The following is a 16,987-nucleotide window of genomic DNA, read 5'->3' on the forward strand; positions in this document are numbered from 1 at the left end:
CTTGACAAGCGCCTTCTTCACTGTGGTTTCAAAAATATTGATTATCTCTAAAAGAAAAAAGAAAAGCAGGACCACTACTTGGGTGTTTCATGTATTTTGCAGTATGTTTGAAGCACACTGATTGGCTTTTGTTTTTGAGTGTGTTTTCGTTTGCGCATTGACTGTTTGAGCGTTTCCTCTCGTGGCCACAGGCAACAAAGAAGTTGCAGGACTCCACCTTTAATGGACAACGGTACAATTTAAAGGGAGATGCATTCCTGCAGCCACCTTAATAAACAAAGCAATAGAAAGAAACAAGATAAAACTAGTTGCACATTTCAAACAAAACCCAACAAAAACAAACATAACACTGAACAGTACAGTACTAGCTATAGCACAAGGCATAAAAAAACTATATTTTTCTTCCCAAACATTTACAGATTTTCTTAAAAACTTCAAGAAGCAATCACAGACATTGTATAAAAGCATCATACAGTTGAGCAGCCATCTGTATCAGATTATAATTTACAAACTTACTGAAGGATAAATACTTTTGGGCCTATTCCTAACTCGAGAGATGCACACTTTCCATTACATCAGTGCATGATTTACATGAAATTCCAAGTTAGTGCATTTCCCAAGTTAGGACTGTGCTCTATACGAGTGATAAATAACAGTTCAATGAGGTGGGGGTGAAAGCAGTCCATAAATTCATGGGGAACTCACAAATCATCTATATATGTAATGTATAGTATACCTTATGATAGCTTTCGTCCAAATCTCTGTTGGTCTCTTCCTTGTGGTGAATTCTAAAGTACAGCCAAGATAATCTCTGGCAGCAGATATGGCTACATCAGGTCGTGATTGGAAGAACATAGGGCAAGTCTCACATGGCACCCTATTCACCATATAGTGCACTATGTAGGAAATAGGGTGTCATTTGAGATGTAGCCATAATAGACAGTTGTCCTTCATTTCAGCCTTCAGAAGAAGGCTAGCGAGGTGTAGCATGTAGCATCAGTAGGGTGCAAACTTCTGCCTGTCGGGTTTCTTGATGCAGTTGGCCGAGGAGATTTTGGTAGTGTAGGCTGCCAGGGAGGCATGGGAAGGGGCTGCGGTAACAGCGACCTGGGGGGCGGGGCTGGAGAGAGTCAGGAAGGGGACAGACTTGACCCCTAACAGACTGGAGAAGGGCAGGGCGCCGTAGGGGTGGCCCATGACGGGGGTGGGGGAGAGGGTACCCATGGCTGCCAGGGTGGAGGCGGTGTGGGGGGAGGAGGCCGGGGAAGCGGGATGTGTGAAGACCATATTGAGGTCAGCCATGTTGGGGGTGGCCATGGAGGCTGCCTGGGCCGTGGATTTAGCTGTCTCTAAACTATGGAGAGAGAAGAGTGGCTTACAATACAATATAATCGAATACAGTACAATGCAATACAATACAGGTGTATGAATTATCTAAGGGGTTATTACCAGAACAAGAGCACATGACCTCATTACTGCCTATCCCCAAGTTATTTAACCTTTAATCTGGACTGTTATGGAAACAGAATTCCCTCTACCTGTCAAATCCCCTCTCCTACTGATTGGTTAGCCTGGATCGCATTGGCCAATGGCCTTACCAGGAGGTGATGAGGTACTGGGCCAGGTTGATACTGACTGGTGTGCCAGTGATGGTGACGTGTCGGTCATTGGTTCCGTCCAGCTGGCTGCCGATCTTTATCTGAGCCCCCGACACCTGCCTGATCTCATTGATCTTAGTGCCCTGTCGGCCGATGATCGAGCCTATCAGCTGCAAGACATAGAACAATAGATGGATGGACAACTATATCCAGTGCATATCTATTTACGCAGAGATTTTAATCACTTGATTGCGTTCAGATTGCCTGAGAGTTAATTATTACATTGACATTGTTTTGACAGTTGTTTCAAGAGTCTCAATATTGCAATATATAAAACAAAGCTACTGTAGGCTATATGAAAGTGGTGTTGATGATGATGATGCTAACTATTAATAATGATTAAAAATGCTAGCAATAATTGTAAAAGCTTGTGTTGAGAATGTGCGTACATGCTATTGTTGGTCTTCTACGGTCTGTGTATGAAATGCACTCCTCTCTAAACATTGTAATCACATTGTTTGTATGTTATGGCCCTGTCATCTATATCACGCATGTGAAATACACAGTTTTTCCAACCTCTTCCTTAATTGCAGTGCACCGTGCCCTGGTAAAAGAGACAGGGTAGAGAGAGTTGGCATATTTGCCTCTTATTAATCTGAGTAGTCTAAAGGTTATAAAGACACAGGAGACAATAATACAAGAAACAACACTTCTGTAGCTTGTCAACTATGTGTCTGTCTATCCCTGTTCTCTCCTCTCTGCACAGGCCATACAAACACTTCACACCGCGTGGCCGCTGCCACTCTAACCTGGTGGTCCCAGCGCGCACGACCCACGTGGAGTTCCAGGTCTCCGGCAGCCTCTGGAACTGCCGGTCTGCAGCCAACAAGGCTGAGTTCATCTCAGCCTATGCTACCCTCCAGTCCCTAGACTTCCTGGCGCTGACGGAAACATGGATTACCACAGATAACACTGCTACTCCTACTGCTCTCTCTTCGTCTGCCCACGTGTTCTCGCATACCCCTAGAGCATCGAGCCAGCGGGGTGGTGGCACTGGAATCCTCATCTCTCCCAAGTGGACATTCTCTCTTTCTCCCCTGACCCATCTGTCTATCTCCTCATTTGAATTCCATGCTGTCACAGTTACCAGCCCTTTCAAGCTTAACATCCTTATCATTTATCGCCCTCCAGGTTCCCTTGGAGAGTTCATCAATGAGCTTGACGCCTTGATAAGTTCCTTTCCTGAGGATGGCTCACCTCTCACAGTTCTGGGTGACTTTAATCTCCCCACGTCTACCTTTGACTCATTCCTCTCTGCCTCCTTCTTTCCACTCCTCTCCTCTTTTGACCTCACCCTCTCACCTTCCCCCCTACTCACAAGGCAGGCAATACGCTTGACCTCATCTTTACTAGATGCTGTTCTTCCACTAATCTCATTGCAACTCCCCTCCAAATCTCCGACCACTACCTTGTATCCTTTTCCCTCTTGCTCTCATCCAACACTTCTCACTCTGCCCCTACTCGGATGGTATTGCGCCGTCCCAACCTTCGCTCTCTCTCTCCCGCTACTCTCTCCTCTTCCATCCTATCATCTCTTCCCTCTGCTCAAACCTTCTCCAACCTATCTCCTGATTCTGCCTCCTCAAACCTCCTCTCCTCCCTTTCTGCATCCTTTGATTTTCTCTGTCCCCTATCCTCCAGGCCGGCTCGGTCCTCCCCTCCTGCTCCGTGGCTCGACGACTCACTACGAGCTCACAGAACAAGGCTCCGGGCAGCCGAGCGGAAATGGAGGAAAACTCGCCTCCCTGCGGACCTGGCATCATTTCACTCACTCCTCTCTACATTCTCCTCTTCTGTCTCTGCTGCTAAAGCCACTTTCTACCACTCTAAATTCCAAGCATCTGCCTCTAACCCTAGGAAGCTCTTTGCTACCTTCTCCTCCCTCCTGAATCCTCCTCCCCCTCCCCCCCCCTCCTCCCTCTCTGCGGATGACTTCGTCAACCATTTTGAAAAGAAGGTTGACGATGTCCGATCCTCATTTGCTAAGTCAAACGACACCGCTGGTCCTGCTCACACTGCCCTACCCTGTGCTTTGACCTCTTTCTCCCCTCTGTCTCCAGAGGAAATCTCGCGTCTTGTGATGGCCGGCCGCCCAACAACCTGCCCACTTGACCCTATCCCCTCCTCTCTTCTCCAGACCATTTCCGGAGACCTTCTCCCCTTCCTCACCTCGCTCATCAACTCATCCTTGACCGCTGGCTACGTCCCTTCCGTCTTCAAGAGAGCGAGAGTTGCACCCCTTCTGAAAAAACCTACACTCGATCCCTCCGATGTCAACAACTACAGACCAGTATCCCTTCTTTCTTTTCTCTCCAAAACTCTTGAACGTGCCGTCCTTGGCCAGCTCTCCTGCTATCTCTCTCAGAATGACCTTCTTGATCCTAATCAGTCAGGTTTCAAGACTGGGCATTCAACTGAGACTGCTCTTCTCTGTGTCACGGAGGCTCTCCGCACTGCTAAAGCTAACTCTCTCTCCTCTGCTCTCATCCTTCTAGACCTATCTGCTGCCTTTGATACTGTGAACCATCAGATCCTCCTCTCCACCCTCTCCGAGTTGGGCATCTCCGGCGCGGCCCACGCTTGGATTGCGTCCTACCTGACAGGTCGCTCCTACCAGGTGGCGTGGCGAGAATCTGTCTCCGCACCATGCGCTCTCACCACTGGTGTCCCCCAGGGCTCTGTTCTAGGCCCTCTCCTATTCTCGCTATACACCAAGTCACTTGGCTCTGTCATATCCTCACATGGTCTCTCCTATCATTGCTATGCAGACGACACACAATTAATCTTCTCCTTTCCCCCTTCTGATAACCAGGCGGCGAATCGCATCTCTGCATGTCTGTCAGACATATCAGTGTGGATGACGGATCACCAGCTCAAGCTGAACCTCGGCAAGACGGAGCTGCTCTTCCTCCCGGGGAAGGACTGCCCGTTCCATGATCTCGCCATCACGGTTGACAACTCCCTTGTGTCCTCCTCCCAGAGTGCTAAGAACCTTGGCGTGATCCTGGACAACACCCTGTCGTTCTCCACTAACATCAAGGCGGTGACCCGATCCTGTAGGTTCATGCTCTACAACATTCGCAGAGTACGACCCTGCCTCACACAGGAAGCGGCGCAGGTCCTAATCCAGGCACTTGTCATCTCCCGTCTGGATTACTGCAACTCGCTGTTGGCTGGGCTCCCTGCCTGTGCCATTAAACCCCTACAACTCATCCAGAATGCCGCAGCCCGTCTGGTGTTCAACCTTCCCAAGTTCTCTCACGTCACCCCGCTCCTCCGCTCTCTCCACTGGCTTCCAGTTGAAGCTCGCATCCGCTACAAGACCATGGTGATTGCCTACGGAGCTGTGAAGGGCACGGCACCTCCATACCTTCAGGCTCTGATCAGGCCCTACACCCAAACAAGGGCACTGCGTTCATCCACCACTGGCCTGCTGGCCCCCCTACCTCTGAGGAAGCACAGTTCCCGCTCAGCCCAGTCAAAACTGTTTGCTGCTCTGGCACCCCAATGGTGGAACAAGCTCCCTCACGACGCCAGGACAGCGGAGTCAATCACCACCTTCCGGAGACACCTGAAACCCCACCTCTTTAAGGAATACCTAGGATAGGATAAAGTAATCCTTCTAACCCCCCCCCCTTAAAAGATTTAGATGCACTATTGTAAAGTGGTTGTTCCACTGGATATCATAAGGTGAATGCACCATTTTGTAAGTCGCTCTGGATAAGAGCGTCTGCTAAATGACTTAAATGTAAATGTAAATGTTATTGATTTCCATCGCCGTGGCAACTTTCCAAACAAATCACTTCCCAAACACGACCCAGAAGAGAAGCATCTCTTGGCTAATGGAAAACGCAATAGGAAAATAATTCAAAACATGATCTATAATCCAGACAGTTTGTGTAATGTCTTTTTGCTGACATTAGTTCATAAGATGCTGACATGAGTTTATATTGGGTCTTAGAAGATGTTATCCAGTTTCTGTTTCTAGAGAACAATGGCCAAGGCCGGAGGATCATGCTAGGCCTAAGGATCAGAGTCTATTCCAAGGGTCTAAGCGTGAGTGCAGGGTGTCAGGCCACAGAGGCAGGGTTATGCTGTCAGATATACGGTGAGAGGCCTTGACAGTGATGGAGTATCACCAGTATGTGTGTGTTGGCAGTTTAATGATGGATGACTGATAGTGGCCCCTGCGAGAGAGACACACACACACACACACACACACACACACACACACACACACACACACACACACACACACACACACACACACACACACACACACACACACACACACACACACACACACACACACACACACACACACACACACACACACACACACACACACACACACACACACACACACACACACACACACACACACACACTTAGTTCTCCTGCTTCTGTCCTTCTCTCTGTATTTCACATTCCTTTCCTGAGAAGTCACAGTCCTGTTTCGCAGCATCTGATTGGTCACACAGCATCCTGGTTGGTCTCTGGCTATTCTTGGCCGAGCAGATTATTCTGGGAGCAGCTAGCTAGGCACTGGCACAGCCCAGCCAGGCTAAAGAGCAGCCCTGGGAGACAACAAGCACCACTAGCACAGACCTGGGATCAGGGATTTGACCAGTACTCTCCCCTGCTGGGAGGGAGAATCAGTACCTCAGAACAATCCATTCCTGATGCTTATATTACATTGATTGTTAAAGCCAAAGTTCTGTTAAAACCATTGTAATCCAAAAACAATGTGGAGTAGAAGGCTCATTTTGAATGTCTGAAGGGCCAATTTCAGAGGTATGTGTAGGAGCTCTAGGGGCTTCCTACACATACCTAGTGTAGAGAAAGGGAAATACCATGCAGCAAATAAAACATTGTGTACGCTGGTGATTACCAGTGCTAAGCAGGGCATACACAGTACAGTAACACTGCATGCCTCACCTCAACTGTATCACCTCAGCTGCTACTGTGTAACTGGCCTAAATTATCTTAGAATTCCTGCTGAAGTAGTAATTTGGAAAATGACACAGGAAGAAGGATGTGGTGGGAGAGTCACCATTTTTATCCAGGCTTAATCTTCCCTAGGCAGAAGTACAGTATATTGCTGACCATGTCTAAGCTCTTCCTCAATGCCTCTCTCTCTCTGTACCCTAAGGGTGCATCTCAATAGTATATGTGGCCTATTTACCTCATCTCCTTTTCTTCAGCTGCAGTCCTATGAAAGGGCAGGACAGGGGAAAGCAAATGCCTCGTATGTCCACAGATTGCTTTTACCTCTGCTATGTATTCCGATCAGCGCAGATCAAGATAAGCTGATGGAAGCTGTTTCAGACTATTGAGATGGACCCAGCCTAAATCTCCCACTGCACCTCTAAGAATGGATCTTCAAGCCTACAGTTTTTGCTCTGATTCTGCTATATGAGAGAGAGAGAGAGAGAGAGAGAGAGAGAGAGAGAGAGAGAGAGAGAGAGAGAGAGAGAGAGAGAGAGAGAGAGAGAGAGACAGAGACAGAGCTCAGCCATGGCTATGTCCTCTCTGGAACAATGGCTGGAGCTTAGACTCAGCTGTCCCAGTCATGCACCCCACTCTACAGCACCAGCCATTCCACTGACGGTTTGGTATTTAAGGGTTTGCTGGGGGGGAAAACGTTGTACAACAGTTATGTCTGGTTGGCATGTCATCTTGAATAGGAGAGCTTATTGCATTCTGTCATGGTGTGATTCATTTCAAGACTGTAGAGTACATGAAGTCTCTGATCCATTCAAATAGTTGGACAGCCAGTGCTAGATCCGAGTAGTCTTCCTTTCCGAATTTATTCCAGCATCTCTGTCTTTTGCTCTGATTGGAGAGGCATCACATGCGGCGTCTGAGTGAGAGGGAGAGAATTGCTGGCAGTTTTTTATTGGCTGTTTTGACAGCAGAGAGAGAGTGTCTAAGTAGGTCAGGGAACATGAGAGGATTTACTGGGTACTCATGGGAGTCCCTCCGAGACACTGCAACTGGAACCCAGACAATAACACCAGGGGATCCATATTGGCTCAAAATCCCCACGACCTTGGGTTAGTCTGGGGTTATAATGACTTGGATAATTAGTATGTTGCCAAGATGTATCCCCTTCTCTCCTTTGAAGTTACCCAAGACTACAGTCTCTCGCCCGCTTTCAACCCTTGAGCATCTGTCTAGCTGGTGTCACCTGCTTCTATGAGTTGTTTACGTGCAATGTGATATTTCTGCTTATGCTGTTGTTTGATGTGTTGTTTGGAATGAAGCCTAGAGTAGATTGTTCTGAATAACAGCATTTTGGGTTAGGGGTAAATTCCATTTAAATTCAGTCAATTTAGGAGATTCATTTAAATTCACATTCAATGATTGAAAAACGGCAATTATTTTCAATTAGTATTTTTCAAATTTCCTAGAATTTAATTGGATGTTCAATTCACCTTCTGAATAGACTTAACCCAGAGGATATCTGAAAAAATTATTTAAATGTAGAATGTAATGTTATGTTCAATTAACTGCTCACATCATTTGGAATAAGGAGCTCCTGCGATGTCTGGGAGTTTGAGTCCATTCCTAGTGAGAGAAAATATGTAATTTAACAATCCCTTTCATACATTAATTCATATATTCATACATTAAATGTGGCTTGCAGGTCAAGCAAACCAGCCACATGAGGTTGGTGGCACCTTAATTGGGGAGGATGGGCACGTGGTAATGGCTGAAGAGGAATAAGTGGAAAGATATCAACAACATCAAACACAGGGTTTCCTTGTTTTTGATGCCATGCCATTCACACCGTTCCAGCCATTATTATGAGCCGTCCTCCCCAAAGCAGCCTCCACTGAAACCAGCATACTTGACATGCTACGTGATAAATATTTTTGATGGTATAACGGCTAGATTTAGCTAAGCAGCTAATTTCCATTTTAATAGATTTATGTTTAACAAGCCACCTTTCTCCAGGCTCTCTGATACTGTGGCGGAACACATCATTTCTTATAATACTTTCCCTTTTCACTGCCAAATATGAAGAGCTGTAGGGAGCTTCCTCTCATCTTCACTGCCACAAGCACATAATCAGTTGGGGTTATGACATGGATCCCTTCACTTAGCATTGTTGTAACAGGATATGTTCTATCTCTGCAGCTCATCCTTCCCTGACAAACTGTTGATGTTACTGATATTTGGCAGATGATATTAAAATATGACTAATAGAATATAAGACTACTTTTTGTATTTAATTGTACCTTTATTTAACTAGGCAAGTCAGTTAAGAATAAATTCTTATTTACAATGACAGCCTACCAGGGAACACTGCCTTGTTCAGGAGCAGAACAACAGATTTTTACCGTATCAGCTCGGGGATTTGATCCAGCAACCTTTCGGTTACTGGCTCTAACCACTAGGCTACCTGCCGCTGCATTAAGTGTTACAGTACCACTACAGTAAGTGCCAAGCCAAAATCTAGCTGTAGTGTAGTTAGTGTAACATGTTCGCTTTGGACTAACATCAGCCATCAAGAGAGGACATCTGGTTCAGTTTCGCTGCATGCTTTCTGATCCCTACATCTCCTACAGCTTTTATGACTATTCTTACTCACAGTTAAATGTATTTGACTGCCATTTGGGCTAAATAAAGTAAACTCATACCAGGAAGAACGGTTGTAGTCTGCTGGCACATGGGACTCTGCTGCATGTTCTGCTGCATGGATAGCTGATGTAGCTTGGCCAACTGAGATACAGGAAGAAAGAGCATATCCAAAATATATGTTAAACTTTTACTGCAGTGGGCTAAATCAGGGTCACACAGAGTGTTTCTTGGTAGTCTTAAACAAATCTACTTTGAAACAAAAGTATACACCTCAAACACATAGTTATGGGGTTACAAAAAATAAAACACATAGACCATGTCAGTTATAGAGTTGAAATGTATTCAATTTTGAATTCGCATCCCAGTATTACACTTTATATACTGTATATTACAGAAAACTGAAATATAACAAAGCTGTTTGACATAGAAACACCGGATTTTCGGGTTGTTAAAAAAAAAGTTTATTCATTATGAAAAATATGAATAATATTCCACCCATAAGGCCACTAGGTCATTTGACTGCATGAAAGGGCTACATAAAAAAATTACAGTGGGATAGTTAGGTTACTATATATAACTGCTGTATATATAACCCCACTTACCTCTGTATGTGGAATGCCATATTGGTTTTGTACAGTGTAGGCCTGGAAGAAATCACTCTGCATTAGGCAAATGACAGTAAAAAACACATTGTTATGCCAATAACCACTTACCAGACAGTGTATATAAGTGCATCACAGACATATGTAATATTTATACAGTATACTACATCAACAATGGCTAAGTATGTGGAAGCAAAGTGCATTTGTTGTGTATTGCAAAGTGGTTAGTGAGTATTATACACTTGCTATATGAATGTATAACTTGTGGCTCTATAACAGGCTATATAAACCCATAAAATGCATCCATAATGTATTACACAACACATGTTGCACATAGAAAGCGTTTCCAGCATCTTTAATGTGATTGCACTTCAGTCCAGATTGGACATCATCAGGGGTCTGCAATCTTCACAGCAGAGTGCCATTTAACCAACCTTCATATTCTGTAACGTGCCTCCTGTAATCCCCTCTCTCTCTCTCTCTCTCTCTCTCTCTCTCTCTCTTTCGCTCTCTCCCTTTCCTCTCTCCCCTCTCTACCCCCTTCCTGTCTCTCTCTTCCCTCTCTTCCCCTCCTCTCTCTCCTCCCACCCATCCTCTCTCTCGCTCCTCCTCATCTATCATAAGTCAGGGTGGTGTCCATGTATCCCCATTGTCAGGCCAGACAGCACCTAGCTAAACTCAATTCTGACCGACGACAGCAGTCTGGCTAGTATTACCACTCCATGGAGACGTTAGATGCAATTCCCTATTATGCACCAAAATGACACAATCAACTCTAAGCACAGGAAACAATGTCAAATCTTTGGTAATACTATCATATTTGTATCACTAGAAGAGATACAGCAGGATCAATAACCATGATCGACTTAAGGGAAAATGAAAAGCTGAAAAGTCAATAAGTATTCAACCCCTTTCTTATAGCAAGCCTAAATAAGTTGATGAGTAAAAACGAGCTTTAGAAGACACATAATAAGTTGCATGGACTCACTCTGTGTGCAATAATAGTGTTTAACATGATTTTTGAATGACTACCTCATCTCTGTACCCCACACCTACAATTATCTGTAAGGTCCCTCAGTCAAGTAATGAATTTCAAACAGATTCAACCACAAAGACCAGGGAGGTTTTCCAATGCCTCGCAAAGAAGGGCACCTATAGGTAGATGGGTAAAAAAAGAAGCTGACATTGAATATCCCTTTGAGCATGGTGAAGTTATTAATTACACCCAGTCACTACAAAGATATAGGTGTCCTTCCTAACTCAGTTGCCAGAGAGGAAGGAAACCTTGGGATTTCACCTTGAGGCCAATGGTGACTTTAAAACAATTATAGTTTAATGGCGGTGATAGGAGAAAACTGAGGATGGATCAACAACATTGTAGTTACTTCACAATACTAACCTAATTGACAGCATGAAAGAAGGAAGCCTGTACATACAATGTTTGCAACAAGTCACTAAAGTAATTCTGCAAAAAATGGGGCAAGGAATTAACTTTTTGTGTAGATGGGTAAGAGAAAAAAATCTATTTAATCCATTTTGAATTCAGGCTGTGGAATAAGTCAAGGAGTATGAATACTTTCTGAAGGCACTGTATGTGTCATCTGTAGTTATAAAGAAAGGTCCTAAACAAGGCTTCTGTGACATCACAGAACAGGATTAAAAGTAAGAAAAACTGTGATTTTCAAAACCTGCAATGAGTTTCTAGCCAGAGGGACTGTATTTTCTTTCTCCCCATGTACCTGTGAATCTTATAGTGAAAATCACTGTTTTTAAAATGTTTTAACTGTTGATGATGTTTTCGGATAGAACTTTTTAACTTTATATTTTTATCTACAAAACATAGAAATGCACCGTTTTCACATATATACACTGTTATTGTGCTGTAGATAATGAAATTGCCCTTTAAGACCACTTTTGAGGTATGAAAATATTTGAAAACTATTCACCATTAAAGGTGTCGGTGACATCAGATCATCTGACACTCACCTGATGCAGGTCAAGACCACCCTGGGAGAGAGAGTACAGAGGGTGGGGGGAAAAGTCTGATGCCTCAAACACCTAAACACACACACACACACACACACACACACACACACACACACACACACACACACACACACACACACACACACACACACACACACACACACACACACACACACACACACACACACACACACACACACACACATTATTACTATTATTTACCTTTATTTCACCAGATAATGTTAGGTAGCTCATTAATTACATACTGTAAACACAGTTTATCTAGGATAAGCTAAGTAGACATACTAATAGTAAAACATAAAAGCTAGAATCATGTAATTAATCAACAAGAACTAGCCTTTTAAAGTGTCCTCCCAGAGCACTTTCAACATCATATATGGGAAATTCCCACTGACTACATTCATTTTCCAACTGAAATGTATCACTGAAAACCCCTTTGGTTCCACTGAAATTTAAAATAACATATATTAATGTTTTCTTCCTTCCTTAGATCAAATAGGTCCCGAGTGGTCCTTGGAGCTCCATGTCAAACTCTCTCACGCACACCTGACTGGCTTATGGTATGAGTCACCATCCAGCCGAGTGTTTTCCCATTCCTGTTTATCCTCTGACAAATTACACAAACACTCCTTATCACTGCTCTGGATTCATTAAAGTGCTTCATCTTCCTCTGACCATAGATTCACCCTGCACTTTAATTTGATATGTTATCATGAGCTCTATCTCAACACAATACCATATCAAACATTTGAGAGTAATGCTCAGACAGCTCATATGCTGTAACAGGGTTTGGATCACCAGCGCAGGCAGGCATAGAAGCCAGGATCCACCACAGTTGAGCCGAACGCTAAAGGTCTCTAGACTGAGTGGCTAAAATGTTTCACTCCATGCATCCTAACATCACCCCCACCCACAATCTCATCCCCCCCACACATACTGTACATATAGTACAACCTCCAAGTAGCAACACTACCTCATATCTTCATGGGTTGAGTCATGGAGTGGCATTGAGGTGCATCATGAACCATAACTAAGGATCTTACATAGAATAGTGCTCTAAAGTCCCTCAATAAGTACACTGGACTATATTTCACATGACACGTCTATACAGGGTGTGGATGGGTTTGTGGCTTTCTCACTTGGTTGCCAGAGATGAGGAGGGCTCCTGGGGAGGGGCTGGGCCGGTAGGGAATGGTAGCACCCTTCGGGGGAGACTGGGGAGTCAAACATAGGTCAAGGGGTCTGATGTGGTGAGATATCGAAACACCTTTATCACCAAAATAAATATGACAGATGCAAGTCAAAACATGTATGAAGAATGTTTAATTTTAAGTCTGGCTATTGTGTCACTTATGTTGTGTAGGAGGGAAAGAAATGGAACAAATGGCATTGAACTATTAAGCACATAAAACACGAGGACAATTAATGGTGTATTTAGGGTTAGGGATATTTGTTCCTTTGTTTTTCTTCTGGTTCCATTTAGTCATTCATTTAACAGTACAACCATTGAAACGGCAGCTCTTTAGTGCTGATTGGATTGTTTTTGAGTTTGTAATCTCAGCCTTTGGCTCAAGTTGTTCAACATTCCTTTGGATATTTCAAACGGGTGCATGCACTACACACACACACACACACACACACACACACACACACACACACACACACACACACACACACACACACACACACACACACACACACACACACACACACACACACACACACACACACACACACACTCTCTCTCTCTCTCTCTCTCTCTCTCTCTCTCTCTGACAAAAACCTACTCCCCTTCAGAGAAAACTCATGAACTCGCCAATTACTGGTTAATGGTTAAAACAACACACCGGAAGTTGTATAATTTATCATAAGGATGCAGGGTTGTCCGGAAATGTGGAGCATCTTTTCTGTGGGAGCAGTCAAAGCCGATTCTTTGTATAACTTGCATAATTTAAATCCTGAAGGCCCCACTGGAAGAGAATCCAAATGAAAGTTGCAAGCCTTTGAAGAAAGCCCTGGAAAACTGGATCAAACTAGCAATTAGGCAGTCCGGTCCAACTGCAATGCAAAAACAAAAAGGACGGCATGTACGGATTGGAGGGAAATAATCCTTCGGGTTGTTTTTTCCCTTTCCACCACTCCTGTTTCTTAAGAGAGCAGTTGTTTGAAGGAAAACACACTTTGCTGCAGGTCAGTTTGTTTTTTGAGCCAGGGTTCTTTCCTCTGCTCCATAATAAGCTGTCTCAGGGTCAAACAAGGTCAAAACCAGAGGAACCTGACTAATGTCTACTAAGCCTAAGAGAAGTTAACTATAGCTAGCTCTTTAGGAAGGATACCACATTTCCCTAAGGCTCAGGTTAGTATAACAGCAAATACAATTCTATTATCCCCTCCTAATTGTATTCTTGGTAAGGCAGTAATTCAATCAAATCAACACTATGGATAACACAAAGGCAGGAGAAATATAACATTGCTCTTGTGCTACGAAAATACAGAAACATTGTTATTGTTACTCCAGTGGCAGTGGAGTGTGGATTTGATTGAATTCCACTCTTGGTTATGGATGTGTGTGAGGGGGATAGGAAAGGGAGAAGGAGAGAAATGTCACCCTACCTCCAGGATTACTGTGCAGATTAGCTTGACACACTGGATTACCGAGTCTTGACTCCCCAATATCGTCACCCCTCGCTCAGTAGAGTTGGGCAGCAAATCTCCTGCCACCTGTATCTGTGCTCCGGTGCTCTGCCAATGATAGCAGTTTAAAGAAAGGATTACACCGATTCAGAAAGACATGGCATTCTAATAATCACACTGACATGGGTCCACCTCTGTGGTTTGTTGACCTAATAAATATGAAAGCTTAGCACTAAACATTGGGTGTTCATGGATGGATGGATGGAAAGACCTGCATACAAATTGTAGTGATCTGCAAAGAAATCAGCTTGCAGTAAAATCAAATAACAGAGCAACTCTATGAGAACAATCAGAGGACATAATGCATCCTGACCACAGGATATCGTGTAAGGTTGCGATAGAAGCTTGGTGCCCTTGAAATAAACACAAACCAGACATGAAACAGACTGGCATATAGTCGCCTCGAGGGCTGATCAAGGAAGGAACTAGCTAACTCCCCAATCTACAGTCAAGTGAAATGGCTGCCTTTTTCTAACTGTTAAGGGTCTTGTTTCTTGCCTTGATCGCCCTGTTGCAATGCAGGAAATGTTTTACTTTTAGTGTATTTGAGGTTTAAAAAGGCTTCTGAAGTTTCTAATTTCCACTGACATTTCAGAATTGATTTTCCCTTACGAAAAAAGGTATAAACCCCTAGAAAAATGTCCATTAATTATAATCCACATAATAATTCACATTTCCTGTTGTTGCAGGATTATTTTCCTGCTGCAGCAAACTGGCTCAAATGAAGATCCTACTTCTGCAGCTGTTCTGTATTAGTCTATCACCTCTCTGATCTCCTTGATCTTTGCCCCTCCCTTGCCGATGAGGGAGCCACACTGGCTGGCTGGGATGACCAGTCGTAGGGTCACTGGGGGCTTGTTGCTGATGGTGCCGTTGGCCACCAGTGTGGTGAGGTCCTGGGGAGAGGGAGAGAAAGAGGGAGAAAAGATAGGGAGGGACGGGGGAAGAGGGAGAGAGAAAGATGAATGATAAATCACTGATAATCTAAAAAAAAAACACTTACGACTTTGATTGAATGGGGCCCTTAAGTGGCCCTGTAAAGGTAAAGCCTTGGCCTTAGTCATCACCATTTCTTATTTTCCTTCAGTTCAGTGTGGGTAATCTCTCTCTCTCTCCCTCTCCCTCTCCCTCCCTCCCTCCCTCTCCTTCCCCCCTGGCAGAATGGAAAACACACCACATGTATTTCAAACAGAATGCATTAGCAAGTCGGTGTGCAATAATATTAATTTCAGAGACTTTACAGAGGTGCCCTCGAGGGGATTTGAGAAAAAAAACATTTATTTCTCCAACAGTTCTTGTGGGCCTACTTTTTCAATTTAAAACCCATGTATCTATCTAATGCGGCTATGACACTTGGTTTTCTCTCAGTGTCTATATTAAGTGAGGTGGATGGATAAGGCCGCAATGCTGGTGTGTCATTGTCTCATTAGAGCTCTGGGCATCATCTCCCAGATTTGATCTAAAAATATGCATCATATTATAACAACTGTGAACGGCCCGATCCTTCCGCACTCACCAAACTCAGTGAGCGACATTTCAAAAGCAAATTGGTGGAAATAAGTCCGGGGGTTACAAGAAGCTGCTGTCACACAAAGAGGCGCTGCACTTAATCCCCCGTGTATGCTGTGGTTAGGACAATAAGACATCAATGGAGAATGACTAACCTGCTGCAAATAAATGCTCTATTTCCTTTCTTAGGAGCTGAACTGTAGTCCTTTGTGATTAGAAAACCGTTCTACCCAGACTCAAGTAGGCCTATCTCTTTACCTGTGCTCATATAATGACTGGATAAAATATATTTAATTGACCGCCTTAATGATTAAATCATCATGATCAAGTTAACGATGAGAGTAGATAGTAGAGAACAATATAACTTCTTTACCCATTGGCCAAAAAGAGTTGAGATGTTATTTTTTTCTTTTTATCCTTAAATTAAAGATGTCAGACACATAACACTCAGGCATGGTGAGAGACATGCCGCTGTAGGTCAGCCAACAGGTTGCCATGACAACTCGGGAGTTTCGGCTGACAGTAGGGTTGGAAAGAGGTGAGAGCTTAAAATCTTTAATGAATGCAGTTCCGCGCGCTCCCAGCCAGCGTTTGTTAAGGCACCGTTGGCCCGACTATGCGGGGAGTAACTGCAGGTAGACCAACCGAAATGTTCCTGAATCTACCATGATAATTAGTTTGCTGATGGATAAATATTAACAATAAGGTTTTAAACACAAACCTCATCTGCATGTTAACATATTATCATCTGTTCTTTCATCAATGGACCTGGAGCACTGATGCATGTTCTCCCTCAATACAATATACTGTCAATAAAAGTCATGGAGACACTTGTCTGTTCCTCTCCTGTTGTCTGAGCTGTTGCCAATGTGAAGCTCTATTGAATAAGTCACTATTGCTGCATAAAAGGCCCAGTGCAAGTTACATTTC

The 16,987-nt window shown here is 44.0% G+C and overlaps 1 protein-coding gene across 2 annotated transcripts in view; it reads right to left on the reverse strand.

Annotated features, from left to right (window-relative positions):
- Nucleotides 1–200: 200 nt before the first annotated feature.
- Nucleotides 201–16,987, reverse strand: part of LOC106571849 (poly(rC)-binding protein 4) — a 75,758-nt gene continuing 58,971 nt past the window's right edge. The window contains exons 6-14 of one of the 2 annotated variants that reach the window (XM_014145340.2): nt 15,313–15,444; nt 14,468–14,596; nt 12,994–13,068; nt 11,834–11,905; nt 9,848–9,889; nt 9,305–9,386; nt 8,179–8,228; nt 1,599–1,768; nt 201–1,354 (exon numbers count right to left, since the gene is read on the reverse strand). In XM_014145340.2, coding sequence (XP_014000815.1) covers nt 997–1,354; nt 1,599–1,768; nt 8,179–8,228; nt 9,305–9,386; nt 9,848–9,889; nt 11,834–11,905; nt 12,994–13,068; nt 14,468–14,596; nt 15,313–15,444 — 1,110 coding nt within the window. In that variant the 3' untranslated portion in view covers nt 201–996. Of the gene's footprint in view, nt 1,355–1,598; nt 1,769–8,178; nt 8,229–9,304; nt 9,387–9,847; nt 9,905–11,833; nt 11,906–12,993; nt 13,069–14,467; nt 14,597–15,312; nt 15,445–16,987 lie in introns of both variants that reach the window. The other variant, XM_014145339.2, reaches the window with a different exon arrangement.

This window comes from Salmo salar, chromosome ssa15, assembly GCF_905237065.1.
Source record: "Salmo salar chromosome ssa15, Ssal_v3.1, whole genome shotgun sequence".
Taxonomy (NCBI): Eukaryota; Metazoa; Chordata; class Actinopteri; order Salmoniformes; family Salmonidae; genus Salmo; species Salmo salar.